We start from the raw sequence: 15,805 nt of genomic DNA on the forward strand, positions 1-15,805 counted from the left end.
AATGAAAATGCAACATATACCAAAACCTATAGGATGCAGCAAAATTGGTACTAAGAAAGTTTATAGCCATAAGTGTCTACATACAAAAACATAGATAAACTTCAAATAAACAACAGAACAATGCATCCTAAAGAATTAGAAAAGCAAGAGCAAACCAAATCCAAAATTAGTAGAAGGAAATAAACAATAAAAATTAGAGCAGAAATAAATGAAAAAGAAAAAATGAAAACAATACAAAAATCAAGGAAATGAGAAGTTGGTTTTATAGAAGGATAAACAAAATTGACAAACCATTAGCCAGACTACCTAAGAAAAAAAGACAGAAAACCCAAATAAATAAAATCAGAGATAAAAAAGGAGACATTACAATTGATACCACAGAAATGCAAATGATTATTAGGGACTACTATGAGTAACCATATGTAAATAAATTTGAAAATGTAGAAGAAATGGATAAAATCCTAGATACCACCTCCCCAGATTGAACCATGCAGAAATCCAAAACCTGATCAGACCAATAACAAGTAAGGAGACTGAAGCTTTAATAAGAAGTCTCCAAACAAAGAAAAACCTGACAGATAAATTTAACGAACAGACTGAAATAATTTAAAAGAATCAGGCAGAAATTCTGGAGCTGAAAGATACAATTGAAATAATAAAGATTACATCAGAATCTCTTAATAGCAGAACTGATCGAGCATAAGAAAGTATTAGTGAGCTTGAAGATGGGATATTTGAAAACATACGGTCAATTGGCTTCATTGCTGAATTTTACCAAATATCTAAAGAATAACTTAACATCAATCCTCCTAAAACTATCCCAAAAAATAGAGCTGGGAGGAATACTTCCAACCTCATTCTACAAGGCCAGTATTACTTTGCTACCAAAGACATATCAAAAAAAGACTACAGGCCAATATTCCTGATGAGCATTCATGCAAAAATCCACAAAATAGTAGCAAGCCAAATTCAACATCACATTAAAAAAATCATTCATCATGACCAAGTTGGATTTATCCCAGGGATGTAAGGATGGTTTGGCATATGCATATCAATCAGTGTGATACATAATATCAACAGAATAAAAGACAAAACCCAAATGATCATTTGAATTGATGCAGAAAAAACATTTGATAAAATTCAATACCCCTTTATGATAAAAACCCTCAAAAAACTGGATATAGAAGAAACATATCTCAACATAATAAAAGCCATAGATGAAAGACCCACAGCTAGTATCATACTAAATGGGGAATAATAAAAAAACTGGATATAGAAGAAACATATCTCAACATAATAAAAGCCATAGATGAAAGACCCACAGCTAGTATCATACTAAATGGGGAATAATAAAAGCCTTTTTTCTAATATCTGGAAAATGACAGGGATGTCCACTTTTACCACTTTTAGTCAACATGGTACTAGAAGTCTAGCTAGAGCAATCAGACAAGAGAAAGAAATAAAGGGTATCCAAATTGGAAAGGAAGAAGTCAAATTATTCTTGTTTGCAGATGATATGATCTTATATTTGGATGAACCTAAAGACTCTGCCAAAAAACTATGAGAACTCATCAACAAATTCAATAAAGTTGCAGGATGCAAAATCAACATACAAAAAATCAGTAGCATTTCTATATACCAACAGTGAACAATCTGAAAAAAAATAAAAAATTAATTCCATTTACAATAGCCACACATAAAATTTTATACCTAGGAATTAACTTCACCAAAAAAATGAAAGATCTCTGTAATGAAAACTATAAAACACTGATGGAAGAAATTGAAGATGACACCAAAAAATGGAAATATATTCCATGTTCATGGGTTGGAAGAATCAATATTGTTAAAATTGTCTATACTACCTAAAGCAAACTACAGATTCTATGCAATGCCTATCAAAATAGCAATGACATTCTTCACAGGAATAGAAAAAATCAATCCTAACATTTGAATGGAACTAAAAAAGACTCAGAATATACAAAGCTATCCAGAGCAAAAAAGAACAAAACTGGAAGAATCACAGTAACTGACTTCAAATTATACTACAGAGCTATAATAACCAAAATAGCATGGTACTAGCATAAAAATACTCACATAGACCAATGGAACAGAATAGAGAACCCAGAAACAAATTCATACATCTATGTACAATGAGCTCATTTTCAAAAAAGGTGCCAAACACATACATTGAGGAAAGGATAGTCTCTTCAATAAATGGTGCTGGGAAAACTGGATATTCATATGCAGAAATTGAAACTAGACCTCTGTCTCTCACCATATACAAAAGTCAAAATGGACTGAAGACTGAACTAGAATACCTGAAACTATGAAACTACTACAAGAAAACAATGGGCAGCACATTGGACTGGGCAAAGAGTTCTTGAGTAATACCCCAAAAGCAGAGGCAATCAAAGCAAAAATGGATAAACAGAATCATATCAAGTTAGAAAGCTTCTGCACAGCAAACAATCAAAAAAGTGAAGAGACAACCCACAGAATGGGAGAAAATATTTGCAAACTACCCATCTGACAAAGTATTAATTATCAGAATACATAAGAAACCCAAACAACTAATAGGAAAAAAATCTAATAACCTGATTAAAAATCGGCAAAAGATATGATAGACATTTCTCAAAAGAAGACATACAAATCACTAACAGGTATATAAAAAGATGGTCAATATCAATGATCGTCAGAGAAATACAAATCAAAACTACAATGAGATAACATCTTACTCCAGTTAAAATGGCTTATATCCAAATGATAGGCAATGAGAAATGCTGGTTAGTGTGTGTAGAAAAGGAAACTGCCATATACTGTTATTGGGAATGTAAATTAGTACAAGCAGTGTGAGATAGCTTGGAGGTTCCTCAAGAAAATAAAAATAGAACTACCATATGACCCAGCAATCCCACTGCTAGGTATATAGCCAAAAAAACAAAAGGAAAGAAAGAAAAGAAAAGCAGTATATAGAAGAGATATCTGCACTCCCATGTTTATTGCAGCACTATTCACAATAGTCAAGATTTGCAACCTAAGCGTCCATTGATAGATGAATGGATAATGCAAATGTGCTACATATACACAAAGGAGTACTATTCAGCCATTAAAAAGTATGCTCCTTTCATTTGCAACAACATGTATAAAACTGGAGGTCTTTATGTTAAGTAAAATAAGTCAGGCACAGAAAGACAAACTTTGCATGTTCTCACTTATTTGTGGGAGCTAAAAATTAAAATGTTGAACTCATGGAGATAGAGTAGAAGAATGTCTACCAGAGGGTGGTGAGTATAGTAGGCAGGAAGGAGTGGTTATGGTTAATGGGTACAAAAATATAGTTAAGTAGAATGAATAAGATGTAGTATTTGATAGCACAACATTGTGACTGCAGTTAACAATAACTTATTGTACATTTAAAAATAACAGAGTATAATCGGATTGTTTGTAACACAAAGAAAGAATAAATGCTTGAGGCAATTGATAACCCATTTACCCTGATCTGATTATTATGAATTGTATGCCTCTTAAAATATCTCATGTACCCCACAAATATATACCACCTACTACGTACCCACAAAATTATTTTAAAATTTTTTAAAAGTTCATCTATAAGATGTGCACTTGCTATAATGGTATGATATTTACCACATCTACTAAAGTACCTTCTACATGAGACTTATTTGAGGGCAATAGATAATGGTAACATCATGATATCCCCTTTATCCTTCTAGGTAGTTTGCACAGCAGCCTAGACCTGTTGCAGAGCCTTCTTGTATTCTGAGCCCCAATCAAACCAGCAACTTGTTGGGTTATTGGTTAAATGGGCCAGAGTAACACACTCCAATTAGGAACATGTTGTCTCCAAAATTCAAAGAACCTATTAAGGCTTTATGCCTCTTTCTAGCCTGCAGGATAGGTTCGATGGAATAACTTTTCCTTCACTTTAGAAAGGATAGCTCAACATGCCCCACACCACTGGATCCCTAGAAATTTCACTGAAATAGAAAGTCCCTGAATATTTGTGAAATTTATTTCCAACTCTCTGGCATGCAAATATATTACCAATAAGTCTTGAGTAGTTGCTATTTCTTGCTTAATAGGACAATCAGCATGTCATCAGAATAATCAGCACAATGTCATCAGTATATCATCAGTGGAATATGTCGTGGAAAAGAAAGAGGATCAAGTTCCCAAATATATGCAACTCGTATATCCGACAAAAGAATTGTATCCAGAATATACAGCAAGCTCTCAAAATCAATGAAAAGAAACCTAATAACCCAATTTTATTAAATAAGCAAAATATTTTAACAGAAGAAACTTCACCAAAAATAATACAGATATGCCAAAGAAGGTCATAAACACATGCTGGATCATTAGTCATCTTGGAAATGCAAATTAAAACCTCAATGAGATGCTATGAGCCACATATTTAAATTAACAAAATTGAAAAGATTATTTATACTGAAAACAATGATGCAGACTTTTGGTAGTAAAAAGTAGGAAACAAGTTGGGAGATAATTACATAACATTTAAAGGGGTAGTCAATTTAAGTCAAATTTTGGTTGGGTGAATAGCTAACTCGGCACATCATATTGTTTACTCCACCTTTCTGCGGCGCATTCACAGTTACTTTGCTTCTATATAGGCAATTTTCTTCTGTATATTTTTTTCACTAGAAAAATTCTAAGAAAGTCAGATAATTGATTAATAAACCTACCAAAAGTTATGCCCTTTGCTTTCTCCCATCTTGCTGGTGGAGATTAAAGTTTTTAAAAAGTTAATGTGTAGGTAGTTACTTATCACTATTCAGATATCAAATCTAAATGCCAAAAATAAGGACATTTTTACTTTTCTGAATAAATGCTCATTGACAAATTTCTATGTTAATTCTCAAAAAGAAAATCTGAACGTATTACTACCACAATTACAATCTCTCAATAGTTTTCCTCCAAATTGAGATTAAAGAAAAAAGTCTGTGACCTAGTCTCCAAACCCTGTGCAATCCCACTCATACTGCTTCTTTGGCCACATTTGGCTCCTTCCTGCTTCTCTCTTTGATTGCCAGCCACATCTGTCATTTTTTGTTTCCCCAGTGATATAGGTTCTCTTATAATCTAGGCCCTCCAATGATGAACGTTACGTGGAAGGCAAGTGTCCATAGGCATCACTCAGACAGGAAGATTGCTTTTTTTTTTCTTTCTTTCTTTCTTTTTGAGACAGGATCTCACTCTGTAGCCCAGGCCATCTCGGTTCACTGCAACCTCCGCCTCCTGGATTCAAGCAATTCTTGTGTCTCAGCCTCTCAAGTAGCTGGAATTACAGGCAAGCACCATCACACCCAGCTAATTTTTTCTTTTCTTTTCTTTTCTTTTTTTTTATGAGATGGAGTTTCACTCTGGTTGCCCAGGCTGGAGCGCAATGGCACAATCTTGGCTCACCACAACTTCCGCCTCTCAGGTTCAATTGATTCTCCTGCCTCAGCCTCCCGAGTAGCTGGGATTACAGACATGCGCCACCATGCCCAGCTACTTTTTTGCATTTTTAGTAGAGACAGGGTTTCTCCATGTTGGTCAGGCTTGTCTCGAGCTCCTGACCTCAGGTGATCCGCCCGCTTTCGCCTCTCAAAGTGCTGGAATTACAGGCGTGAGCCACCATGCCCCACCTTTTTTTCTTTCTTTCTTTCTTTTTTTTTTTGGTGTTTTTAGTATGGGAGTTTCACCATGTTAGCTAGGCTAGTCTCATATGGTCTCAAATGATCCGTCCGCCTCGGCCTCCCAAAGTGCTGGGATTACAGGCGTGAGTCACCGCGCAGGCCTAAACAAGATGACTCTTGAACCCCACCTCAGAACTACTGAAACAGAATTTGCATTTTAACAGTGTCTCCAGGAAATTCATAGGCATTGAAATTTGGGAAGCACAGATCTATGCCCCCTCCACAGAGGTCCTTTGTCTTTTATTTTCTTTGCTCCTCCCCCTAACTTTTGCCTAGAAAAATTTCTCCTCAGACTTTTGGGGAGCTAAGTATATTTGGGGAGCTAGGTATATTTAGGTAAATTTGCGGAGCTAGGTATATGTCTGGAATTTGAGCTGCAGTTTGCATGAGGAGGACAACTTGGTGTTTGCTTCTGAAAGGAATTTAGATCTTTGGTTTTATTAAAATCATGTTTTAATTAACTCAGATGGGACCATACTAACCAAAGAACTCAGAGCATCAAATTATGTAAGTAAACCAAAGTTTGTACAAATATGTCAGTAGTGTCATCTGTGGTTAAAAAAAAAAAAAGGCATAAAGTATAATTTCAATTCTTAAAACTAGAACTGTCTACAGTAACTTGATGTTTATGATTCTAAAGTCTGTAATCCCCTGTGGAACAATCTGAACTTTTCATACATGTCCAATCCTACAATGCCCAGTAGAACCGCTAACTTTGTCCTTAAGGGGATCCTCAAGCTCTCTTGGGACAATTTCAGTTCTCCACTTTTTCCTGTTTTGGCAAAAGTGCACAGTTGTACAATTAGTTGACTTGGTGTTCAAGGAAAATTTATACACATGTTTCTTCAACTTGGGAAATAAAACCTCTGAAACGAATCAGGGTGCCACGATTTCTACTTATGTTTTTGTCATTTTAGTGCTATAATTATGTTTATTTCTACTTTAGAAAACCTAACACCTTTAAAGGATCTCCACAATTTCCTCCAAGAAATGGGTAAGAGTAAAATGATTTCTATAGTATTTATTATTCTTTAGGTAGAAAGTTTAAAATTTGTTTAATAATAATTTAAGATTAGGTTTACAAGATGTCAGAATAGTAGATATGAAAAGTATTAGTGAATTATCTGCATACTTTATTTTTTTATTTTTTTGCATACTTTATTTTTACAATTAAAGTCTGTTCCCTACTTCTCTAGTAGTTAGAAAATAAAAATAATAATAAAGCCTCAACAAGCAAAATAGCTGTAATACTGATTTGCTCCCTTCAATGATGTTTTATTACCTTGTTAACCTAATTATAGTGACTTTATAAGGTAAGTTTTGGTGAACCAGAACAACTTAAAATTAAGTTTAAAGATTCAATTATAATGATCACTATATAAGATATCCTTTTGTCGATTCTGATAAAATATTGTTTAATTAAATACATGTTATGATTAAAACTTTTAAGGTGTCAATACTTAGTTTTTTACCCACTTTTGCAAATAATTTCACTATTTATATTTATTTATGTGCAGAAAATACATAAAAATGCAGAAAAATGTCCCACCAATGCTTGCTTTTTCCATATTTATGACTTAAAAAGTATCTACACACAAATAGAATTAGAGATTTTCAATTATTTTTCTATTGAGATTGCATGAGTGGGGCCCAATTTGATTTAATTTAATTTAATTCAAAATTAAAATACATCTAAAAATCACTGAAATTATTGTTGTTGGCTATTTTTATAGCCTGTTTCAGGTTGCAGTCTTGGCTCAATATTATCTTGCTTAAAAAAAATTGTTGGAGAAGAAAGTGCTCTCAAGTAAAGCCAGCAGAATTCCTAAAGTCAGTGCTAACCACTAGAATAACAAAGACAAAATGACTTATATACGGAAAGAACTTTTAGACAGTGCTAGTGTATCTATGAATAATACAAAGTTTGTAAGTAAAATTTAAAATTGGATCTTGTTTTCATACAAAAAGACCATATGAAACTAAAGTTTGAATTTTGAGTAACAGTAAAGAAAAGATTCCTAGAATTCACATCTAATTCACATCTTTTAATGAACTTTAGGGTTAAAACATCTATTTATCTCCAATCCTCTGTCTTTCTCTGATACTTCCTCTCTTCCTATTCTTCGGCTTTCCAACACTCAGCTTTCCAGTTTCTTTTCTGCTTCTCTTGTCTTTTCTACATTCATTCATATATGCCTTTTTTGTTTTCTATTTTTCTCTTTTTTATTTTCTTTTCACTACCCAGATTTTCTTTTCCACTTCTCTGGTTCCTTTCCTCCTCTCCTTGCCTTCCTTTCTTCTCCTTGCTTTTGAAAACTTTTATTAAAAAGGCTTACAGAAAATGTCTATTTTTAAGTTCAGGGGTGCATGTGCAGGTTTTTTACATAGGTAAACTTGTGTCATTTGGGTTTGGTGTACAGATTATTTCATCACCCAGGTATTAAGCCTAGTACCCATTAGTTATTATATTTTTCCAGATCCTCTCCCTCCTCTAACCCTCCACCCTCTGACAGGCCCCAGTGTGTGTTGTTCTCCTCTATGTGTCCATGTGTTCTCATGATTTAGCTCCCACTTATAAGTGAGAATATGAAGTATTTGGTTTTTGGTTCCTGTGTTAGTTTACTAAGGATAATGGCCTCCAGTTCCATCCATGTCCCTGCAAAGGACATGATCTCCTTCTTTTTTATGGCTGTATAGTATTCCATCATGTATATGTATCACATTTTCTTTATCCAGTCTATCATTGATGGACTGGATTCCGTCATTGATTCCATATCTTTGATATTGTGAACAGTGCTGCAGTGGGCACACACAGGCATGTGTCTTTATAGTAGAACAATTTATATTCCTTTGGGTACATACCCAGTAATGAGATTGTTAGGTTGAATGGTATTTCTGTCTTTAGGTTTTTGAGGAATCACCACTGTGTCTTCAACAATGGTTGGACTAATTTATTTACATTTCTACAACAGTAGGCAAATGGCAAATGTTGTTCACATTACTTGGAGTGCAGTGCTGTAGTTCATTCCCCTCATTTGTTGTGCCATTTGTTTCCCATTCATTTCTTATTTTTTTCTGACTTTAATTCTATCAGAAAATGCAAACTGCTCTCACTGAAGCCACTAAAAATCTCTAATTTCCACAATCAGTGATCTCTATTCATATTTAGTCCAACCAGAGCATTTCTTCTGGCATTTTGCCCTGTACTTTGTCCTTCTTGAGTATATTTCCTCTCTTTATGTCTACAACATTCAGCTTTCCAGTTTCCCTCCTGCTTCTTCGATCACTCTGCTCAGTATTTTTTTCTGACATTGCCCTTGTCTCTTTGTTTGAGCCAGGACTCTTGGTTGCATTGGGCAATGAGTTTATTGAACGGAAAGCTATGTAAAATAGAAATGCCAGGGAAATTGGAAGAATCAGCTGTAAAAATGGGCAGGAACAGAATGAAGTAAGACAGCCAGTCCACAGCCCAAATCATGGCCCAACGCTAGCTCAACAGAAGCTCCCATTGTCATGGTTGAAATTTCAAATGCCACAGCTCACACTGTCAGTTCCATTGTTGTGTGCAGATGCTTTTGTCAGGGTCTTGATATTGCTGCTTTGGCTGCTTTTGCATCAGACATTCTCTTTGATCCCTGTTCCTTTGTTTCCCACCTTCCAAATTCCAAATCTATGTTGGTGGGTTTGGCTGGCCAAACCTACTCAAGTAGCCTCATTCTAGGTGCAAGAAGGATGGAAAAGTAAGTTTCTAGCTCTAGAATGGGTAGTATTCTCTCTCGGCCACCAAGATTCATGTGGTAGAAAAGAGGACCAGGGGCTGGCCATCTAATAAATGACATGTAAATTGGATACGCTTTATAACCTGTTTAATGTAATTTAAATGTATTGCCTCTCTGATCCTCTTTTATGTTTGATACACTCTCCAATGCATAGGACATCTATAACTATGCCTTAAACTACCCCCAATGCCTCTCATATCATTATTTTTATTAAGTTCTAGTAGAGTCACATCTCTAAGTACACCTCACCTGGATGTTCAGTGAATGCTTCTTCCACATATCTGCCAACGAACCTGAGTTCTGAATCTCATTTTGAATCACCAAATGACTCCTCTTTATTTCAGTGACTATTCTCTTCCCATCTAATATGTCATGGAGCCCTGTTGACTCTACATTCTGAATTCTTTTCAATCTATTTCTTTGTCTTCATCATCACTTCCTTATCACACATGAAATAGGTACTTTGCCTGCATTTGAATCACATGAATAGCATTTTCTTAAAAATACATATTCCTAGACCTCATTCTTGAACTACAGAGTTTGTTAGTAATCCCTCATGTCCTATATTTTGGTAAGAAAGTTCCCCAGACAATTCTGATATGTAATCTGGCTTGGTATTCCTTTGTAATAGAAACAGCTTCTGGATTAGTATCTCTGACTGCAGGTTCCCTTCCTTGCAGCCTATTTTCTATAACACCAATTATTTAACTTAAAATACATCTTACATGCCACTGTCTGTCTTAGAATTTTAAATTCCTGACTATTTCCTGAAGAATAAAGTTCAAAGTCCTTCACATGGCTTTTAACTCTTTTTGTGTTTCTGACCTTACAAAGATATTTTCCCTTGACCTTGTTTCCATGTATCAGACACAGAAATTTTGTACCATCCTCCAGTGTCCACATAAATTAATCACATCTATAGAATGACTCTCTTTTTGCTTAAATATGTTTATTCATGCACATTCTATTATCAGGCAAAATTCACCCCCGATATTTCATGTAGGTTCTTTTCTATTTTCCCTAAATGTTGGCCAGTCTGAGAAATAAAGGGACAGAGTACAAAAGAGAGAAATTTTAAAGCTGGGTGTCCAAGGGAGACATCACATGTCGGCAGGTTCCGTGATGTCCCCTGAGCCGAGCCGTAAAACCAGCAAGATTTTATTAGTGATTTTCAGAAAGGGGAGGGAGTGTACGAACAGGGTGTGGGTCACAGAGACCACATGCTTCACAAGGTAATAAGATATCACAAGGTAAATGGAGGCAGGGGGAGATCACAGGACCACAGGACCAGGGCGAAATTAAAATTACTAATGAAGTTTTGGGCATGCATTGTCATTGATAACATCTTATCAGGAGACAGGGTTTGAGAGCAGACAACCGGTCTGACCAAAATTTATTAGGCGGGAATTTCCTTGTCCTAATACACCTGGGAGCGCTATGGGAGATGGGGGCTTATTTCATCCCACAGCTGCGACTGTAAAAGACAGCCGCCCCCCAAAGCGGCCATTTTAAAGGCTTCCCTTCAGGGATGCATTCTCTTTCTCAGGGATGTTCTTTGCTGAGAAAAAGAATTCAGCGATATTTCCCCCATTTGCTTTTGAAAGAAGAGAAATATGGATCTGTTCCGCCCGGCTCACTGGCAGTCAGAGTTTAAGGTTATCTCTCTTGTTCCCTGAACATTGCTGTTATCCTATTCTTTTTTCATGGTGCCCAGATTTCATATTGTTCAAACACACATGCTCTACAAACAATTTGTGCAGTTAACGCAATCATCACAGGGTCCTGAGGTGACATACATCCTCCTCAGCATTCGAAGATGATGGGATTAAGAGATTGAAGTAAAGACAGGCATAGGAAATCACAAGGGTATTGATTGGAGAAGTGATAAGTGTCCATGAAATCTTCACAATTTATGTTCAGAGATTGCAGTAAAGACAGGCATAAGAAATTATAAAAGTATTAATTTGAGGAACTAATAAATGTCCATGAAATCTTCACAATTAATGTTCTTCTACCATGGCTTCAGCTGGTCCCTCCATTCAGGGTCCCTGACTTCCCGCAACATTCTATAAACTCAAATAATTGCATTTTTCCACCTCTTCAGTTCCCCTACTATAGTTTTCATCAGCACAGTGTAATAAATACATGAATAGGACATTCTGATGAGTGTATGATTTTATTTTAACTCCTCTCCTCCAGTATTCACTTTATAAATTCTTATTGAATATTCTTTTTATATTTATTTCAGTTCACTCAGGGTACATCCAATGAGGACATGGATGACGAAAATGCAACATTGCTGACAGAGTTTGTTCTCACAGGACTTACATATCAATCAGAGTGGAAAATACCCCTGTTCCTGGCATTCTTGGTAATATATCTCATCACCATCATGGCAAATCTTGGTCTGATTGCTGTCATCTGGAAAGACTCACACCTTCACATTCCAATGTACTTATTCCTTGGGAGTTTAGCCTTTGTGGATGCTTGGTTATCATCCTCAGTGACCCCTAAGATGCTGATCAGCTTTTTAGCTAAGAGTATGATTATTTCTGTCTCTGAATGCAAGAGACAATTTTTTTCCTTTGGAATCAGTGGAACCACAGAATGTTTTCTCTTGGCAACAATGGCATATGATCACTATGTAGCCATATGCAAACCTTTACTTTATCCAGTCATTATGACCAATGGACTGTGTATCCCACTATTAGTCTTGTCATTTATAGGTGGCTTTCTTCATGCCTTAATTCATGAAGGTATTTTATTCAGATTAACCTTCTGTAATTCCAACATAATACATCACTTTTACTGTGACATTATCCCATTGTTAGAGATTTCCTGTACTGACCCTTCTATTAATTTTTTAATGCTTTTTATTTTGTCTGGTTCAATACAGGTATTCACTATTTTGACTGTTCTTGTCTCTTATACATTTGTCCTCTTTACAATCTTAAAAAAAAAGTCTGCCAAAGACATAAGGAAAGCCTTTTCCACCTGTGGAGCCCATCTCTTATCTGTCTCTTTATACTATGGCCCCCTTCTCTTCATGTATGTGAGCCCTGCATCTCCACAAGCAGATGATCAAGATATGGTGGAGTCTCTATTTTACACTGTCATAATTCCTTTCTTAAATCCCATTATCTACAGCCTGAGAAATAAGCAAGTCATAGATTCACTGACAAAAACATTAAAAGGAAATGTTTAGATCTCATACTGGAATGTATTCTCTATTTAAAGTCACATAATCATGCAGGCTAGATGTCAGTATATGTTAGTGTATGTTTAAAGTTTTTTGCAGTTACAATTGTCCTAACTGTTTAACGACTCAAGTCATTAGTATCTAATAAATTCTTTAAGATATTTGTATATATTATTGAAAAGCATACAAGAAAATTTTGTCAACTGTTCATGACATACTAGATTAGAGCAGAAAAAAATAAAAACATTTTACAGGTTTCTTGCTCTTCAATGTGGCTTTATAAATGGATCAAGTGCTACAATAGTAGATCCTTTAATAACAACTTGAGTATGATGTCTTTGTTACTAATACAGGTTTATAAACTAGAGATTCATAGCACAATTCCTCCATAGAACAAGTTTGTGTTTGCATGAACCCAAACAAATCTCATGAATTCAGCTAACCATCACAAAGTGTTTTATTCCACTTTATTGGGAAATGGTTAATTTCTTCTCTTGTAGAGATTCAATTCACATATCATAGACAGAAATGAACAGAAATAGGAAACTATGAGAGGATTCTCTTAGTTCAGTGTGCTTCTGTGAGTGAGGAGAGGCCAGTTGCTTCTCCATTTGTGATGCCTTCTAAGAACATTTCCAGCTGTGTTTGTATGTTTCTTGGCAGTCTGAAAACCTTTACTAATTCGGAAAGCTAACACATTAGACTTAATAATTAAGTTGAGATGAGTGCAGAGAAAAAAAAAACAGAAGTGGTAGAATAAGAATTAAATGGTCTAAATTTTCCCTGAATTAAAAAGAAAGGAACCTTGTAACATCAAGAAATAAGTGATATTTATAGGTTATATTACAAGGAATATAGTGTAATTATATTACATGTAATTATAATGTAATTATATTGTAATGTAATTATAATGTAATTATATTCCTTAACAATGAGCGACTTTATGCCTTTGCAGGGACATGGATGGAGCTGGAGGCCATTATCCTTAGCAAACTAACACAGGAAGAGAAAAACAAATAACACATGTTCTCACTTAGATGTGGGGACTGAACGATGAGAACTTTGTATTATAAAAGTATAGCTAGGCCAGCCTGGGCAACATAGGAAGACCCCATCTCTAAAACAAAAATTTAAAACTAGCCAGGCATGGTTGTGTGCACCTGTGGTCTCAGCAAGTTGGGAGGCTGAGGCAGGAGGATCCCTTGAGTCCAGAAGGTGGAGGCTGCAGTGAGCTATGATCGTGCCACTGCACTCCAGCCTGGGCAACAGAGTGAGACACAGTTTCAGGAAAAAAAGCACAGATAAAGTTATTATATATTTTGTCATACTGCACAGAGGTTAATAGAAAAGACATGAAAATGAGCAAGAGTTTGGATATTCTGTTGCTGAAAGGTCCTTGATAGCTTTCCTCAAACTCAATGTTCTTTAAATATAATGAGTGATTCATCTTTAGGTCATCCTTGCCCTTATTCTCTTCACACTTGAAATTCTCTAAGTTCATGCTGGTACCACTCAAGTTCCCACCCCAAAACATACTCAGCTGTGTGTTTTGCAAAACTCAAGTTTCTTATCTTTTTCATCTAGCTCTTACTGTCTTACCTTCTAAGCACTGTAGCCAGATAATTTGTCATAAACAAGACTCTCATTGAATCATATTCCTCTTCAATAACCTTTAATGGATTGTCACTGCTACCAGATTATATGCATATAAGGTATATGTTCCTAGAGCTGAATAAAGTCGTGTACCGCATAATGACATTTTGATTGCCTATAGGATGGTGGTGCCATAAGATTACAATGGAGCTGAAAAATTCCTATCACCTAGTGACATCATAGCCATCATTATGTCACAGTAGAACACATTAATCATGTGTTTGTGGTGATGCTGGTGTATACAAATCTGCACTGTCAGTCATATAAATGTATAGCTCATATATTTATGTACCGTCCATAATACTTGATAGTGACAATAAGCAACTGTTAGTGGTTTATATATTTATTATGCTATTAATCATTATTTTAGAGTATATGCCTTCTAATTATATAAAAAAGTTAACTATAAAAGTCTCAGGCAGGTCCTCCAGGATATATTCCAGAAGAAGGCATCGTTGTTATAGAAGATGAGAGCTACATACATGTTATTTCCCCTAAAGACCTTCCAGTGGCACAAGATGTGGAGGTGGAAGACAGTGATATTCATGATCTCGACCCTAACTAGGCCTAAGCTAATGTGTGTGTTTGTGTCTTAGTTTTTAATAAAACGTTTTAAAAATAAAAAATTTAATAAAAATTCTAAAAATAGAAAAAAGCTTATAGAATTTAAAGAAAAATATTGTCGTATAGCTGTACAACATGTTTGCCTTTTAAGCTAAGTATTATTACCAAAAAGTCAGAAAGTTTTAAAAAGTTTAAAAATTTATAAGGCAAAAACATTACAGTAAGCTCAGTTAATTTAATTTTGAAGAAAGAAAAATGTTGAAATAAATTTAAGGTAGCCTACATGTACAGTATTTATAAAATAAAGTCTACAGTAGTGGACAGAAATGTCCCAGGCCTTCACATTCACTCATCACTTACTCACTGACTCACCTAGAACTACTTCCAATCCTGCAAGCTCCATTTACGGTAAGTTGTATAATTTTTAAACTTTTATGTGGTTTTTTTACTCTACCTTTTATATGTGTGGATATATTTAGATATACGAATCCTTACCATTGTATTACAATTGCCTACAGTATTCAGTATAGTAACATGATGTACAGGTTTGTAGCCCAGGAGCAATAGGTGATACCGTATAGCCTAGGTGTGTGGGCAATACCATCTAGATTTTTTGTAAGTACACTCTAGGATGTTTTCACAATGACAAAATCACTTACTTCTTGCAAGAACACTATAGGATGTAATCATAATGACAAATGTCTCAGAACATATTCCCATCATGAAGCGATGCATGACTGCATGTAACTATCCATATGCTTGTTGGTTTGTATGTACAGATTTTGTGATATACATATAGATACACATACACATAAAAATATATAAATATAAAATCTAAATAAATAAGTGTGATATACAGTCATCCTTCTGAATCCCTGGGGCTTCTGGATCTG

At 35.2% G+C, this 15,805-nt stretch overlaps 1 protein-coding gene across 1 annotated transcript; it reads left to right on the forward strand.

The window, feature by feature from the left end:
* The first annotated feature begins 11,765 nt into the window (after nt 1-11,765).
* Nucleotides 11,766-12,701, forward strand: LOC100973670 (olfactory receptor 5H8). Its single transcript, XM_034956996.2, has one exon. The coding sequence runs from the start codon at nt 11,772-11,774 to the stop codon at nt 12,699-12,701; it is 930 nt and encodes a 309-aa protein (XP_034812887.2). The 5' UTR covers nt 11,766-11,771.
* Nucleotides 12,702-15,805: the final 3,104 nt, after the last annotated feature.

Source organism: Pan paniscus, chromosome 2 (assembly GCF_029289425.2).
Source record: "Pan paniscus chromosome 2, NHGRI_mPanPan1-v2.0_pri, whole genome shotgun sequence".
NCBI lineage: Eukaryota > Metazoa > Chordata > Mammalia > Primates > Hominidae > Pan > Pan paniscus.

Coding starts and splice junctions, on each gene's coding strand:
- LOC100973670 (XM_034956996.2), top strand. CDS start 11,772: ATGGATGACGAAAATGCAACATTGCTGACAGAGTTTGTTCTCACAGGA.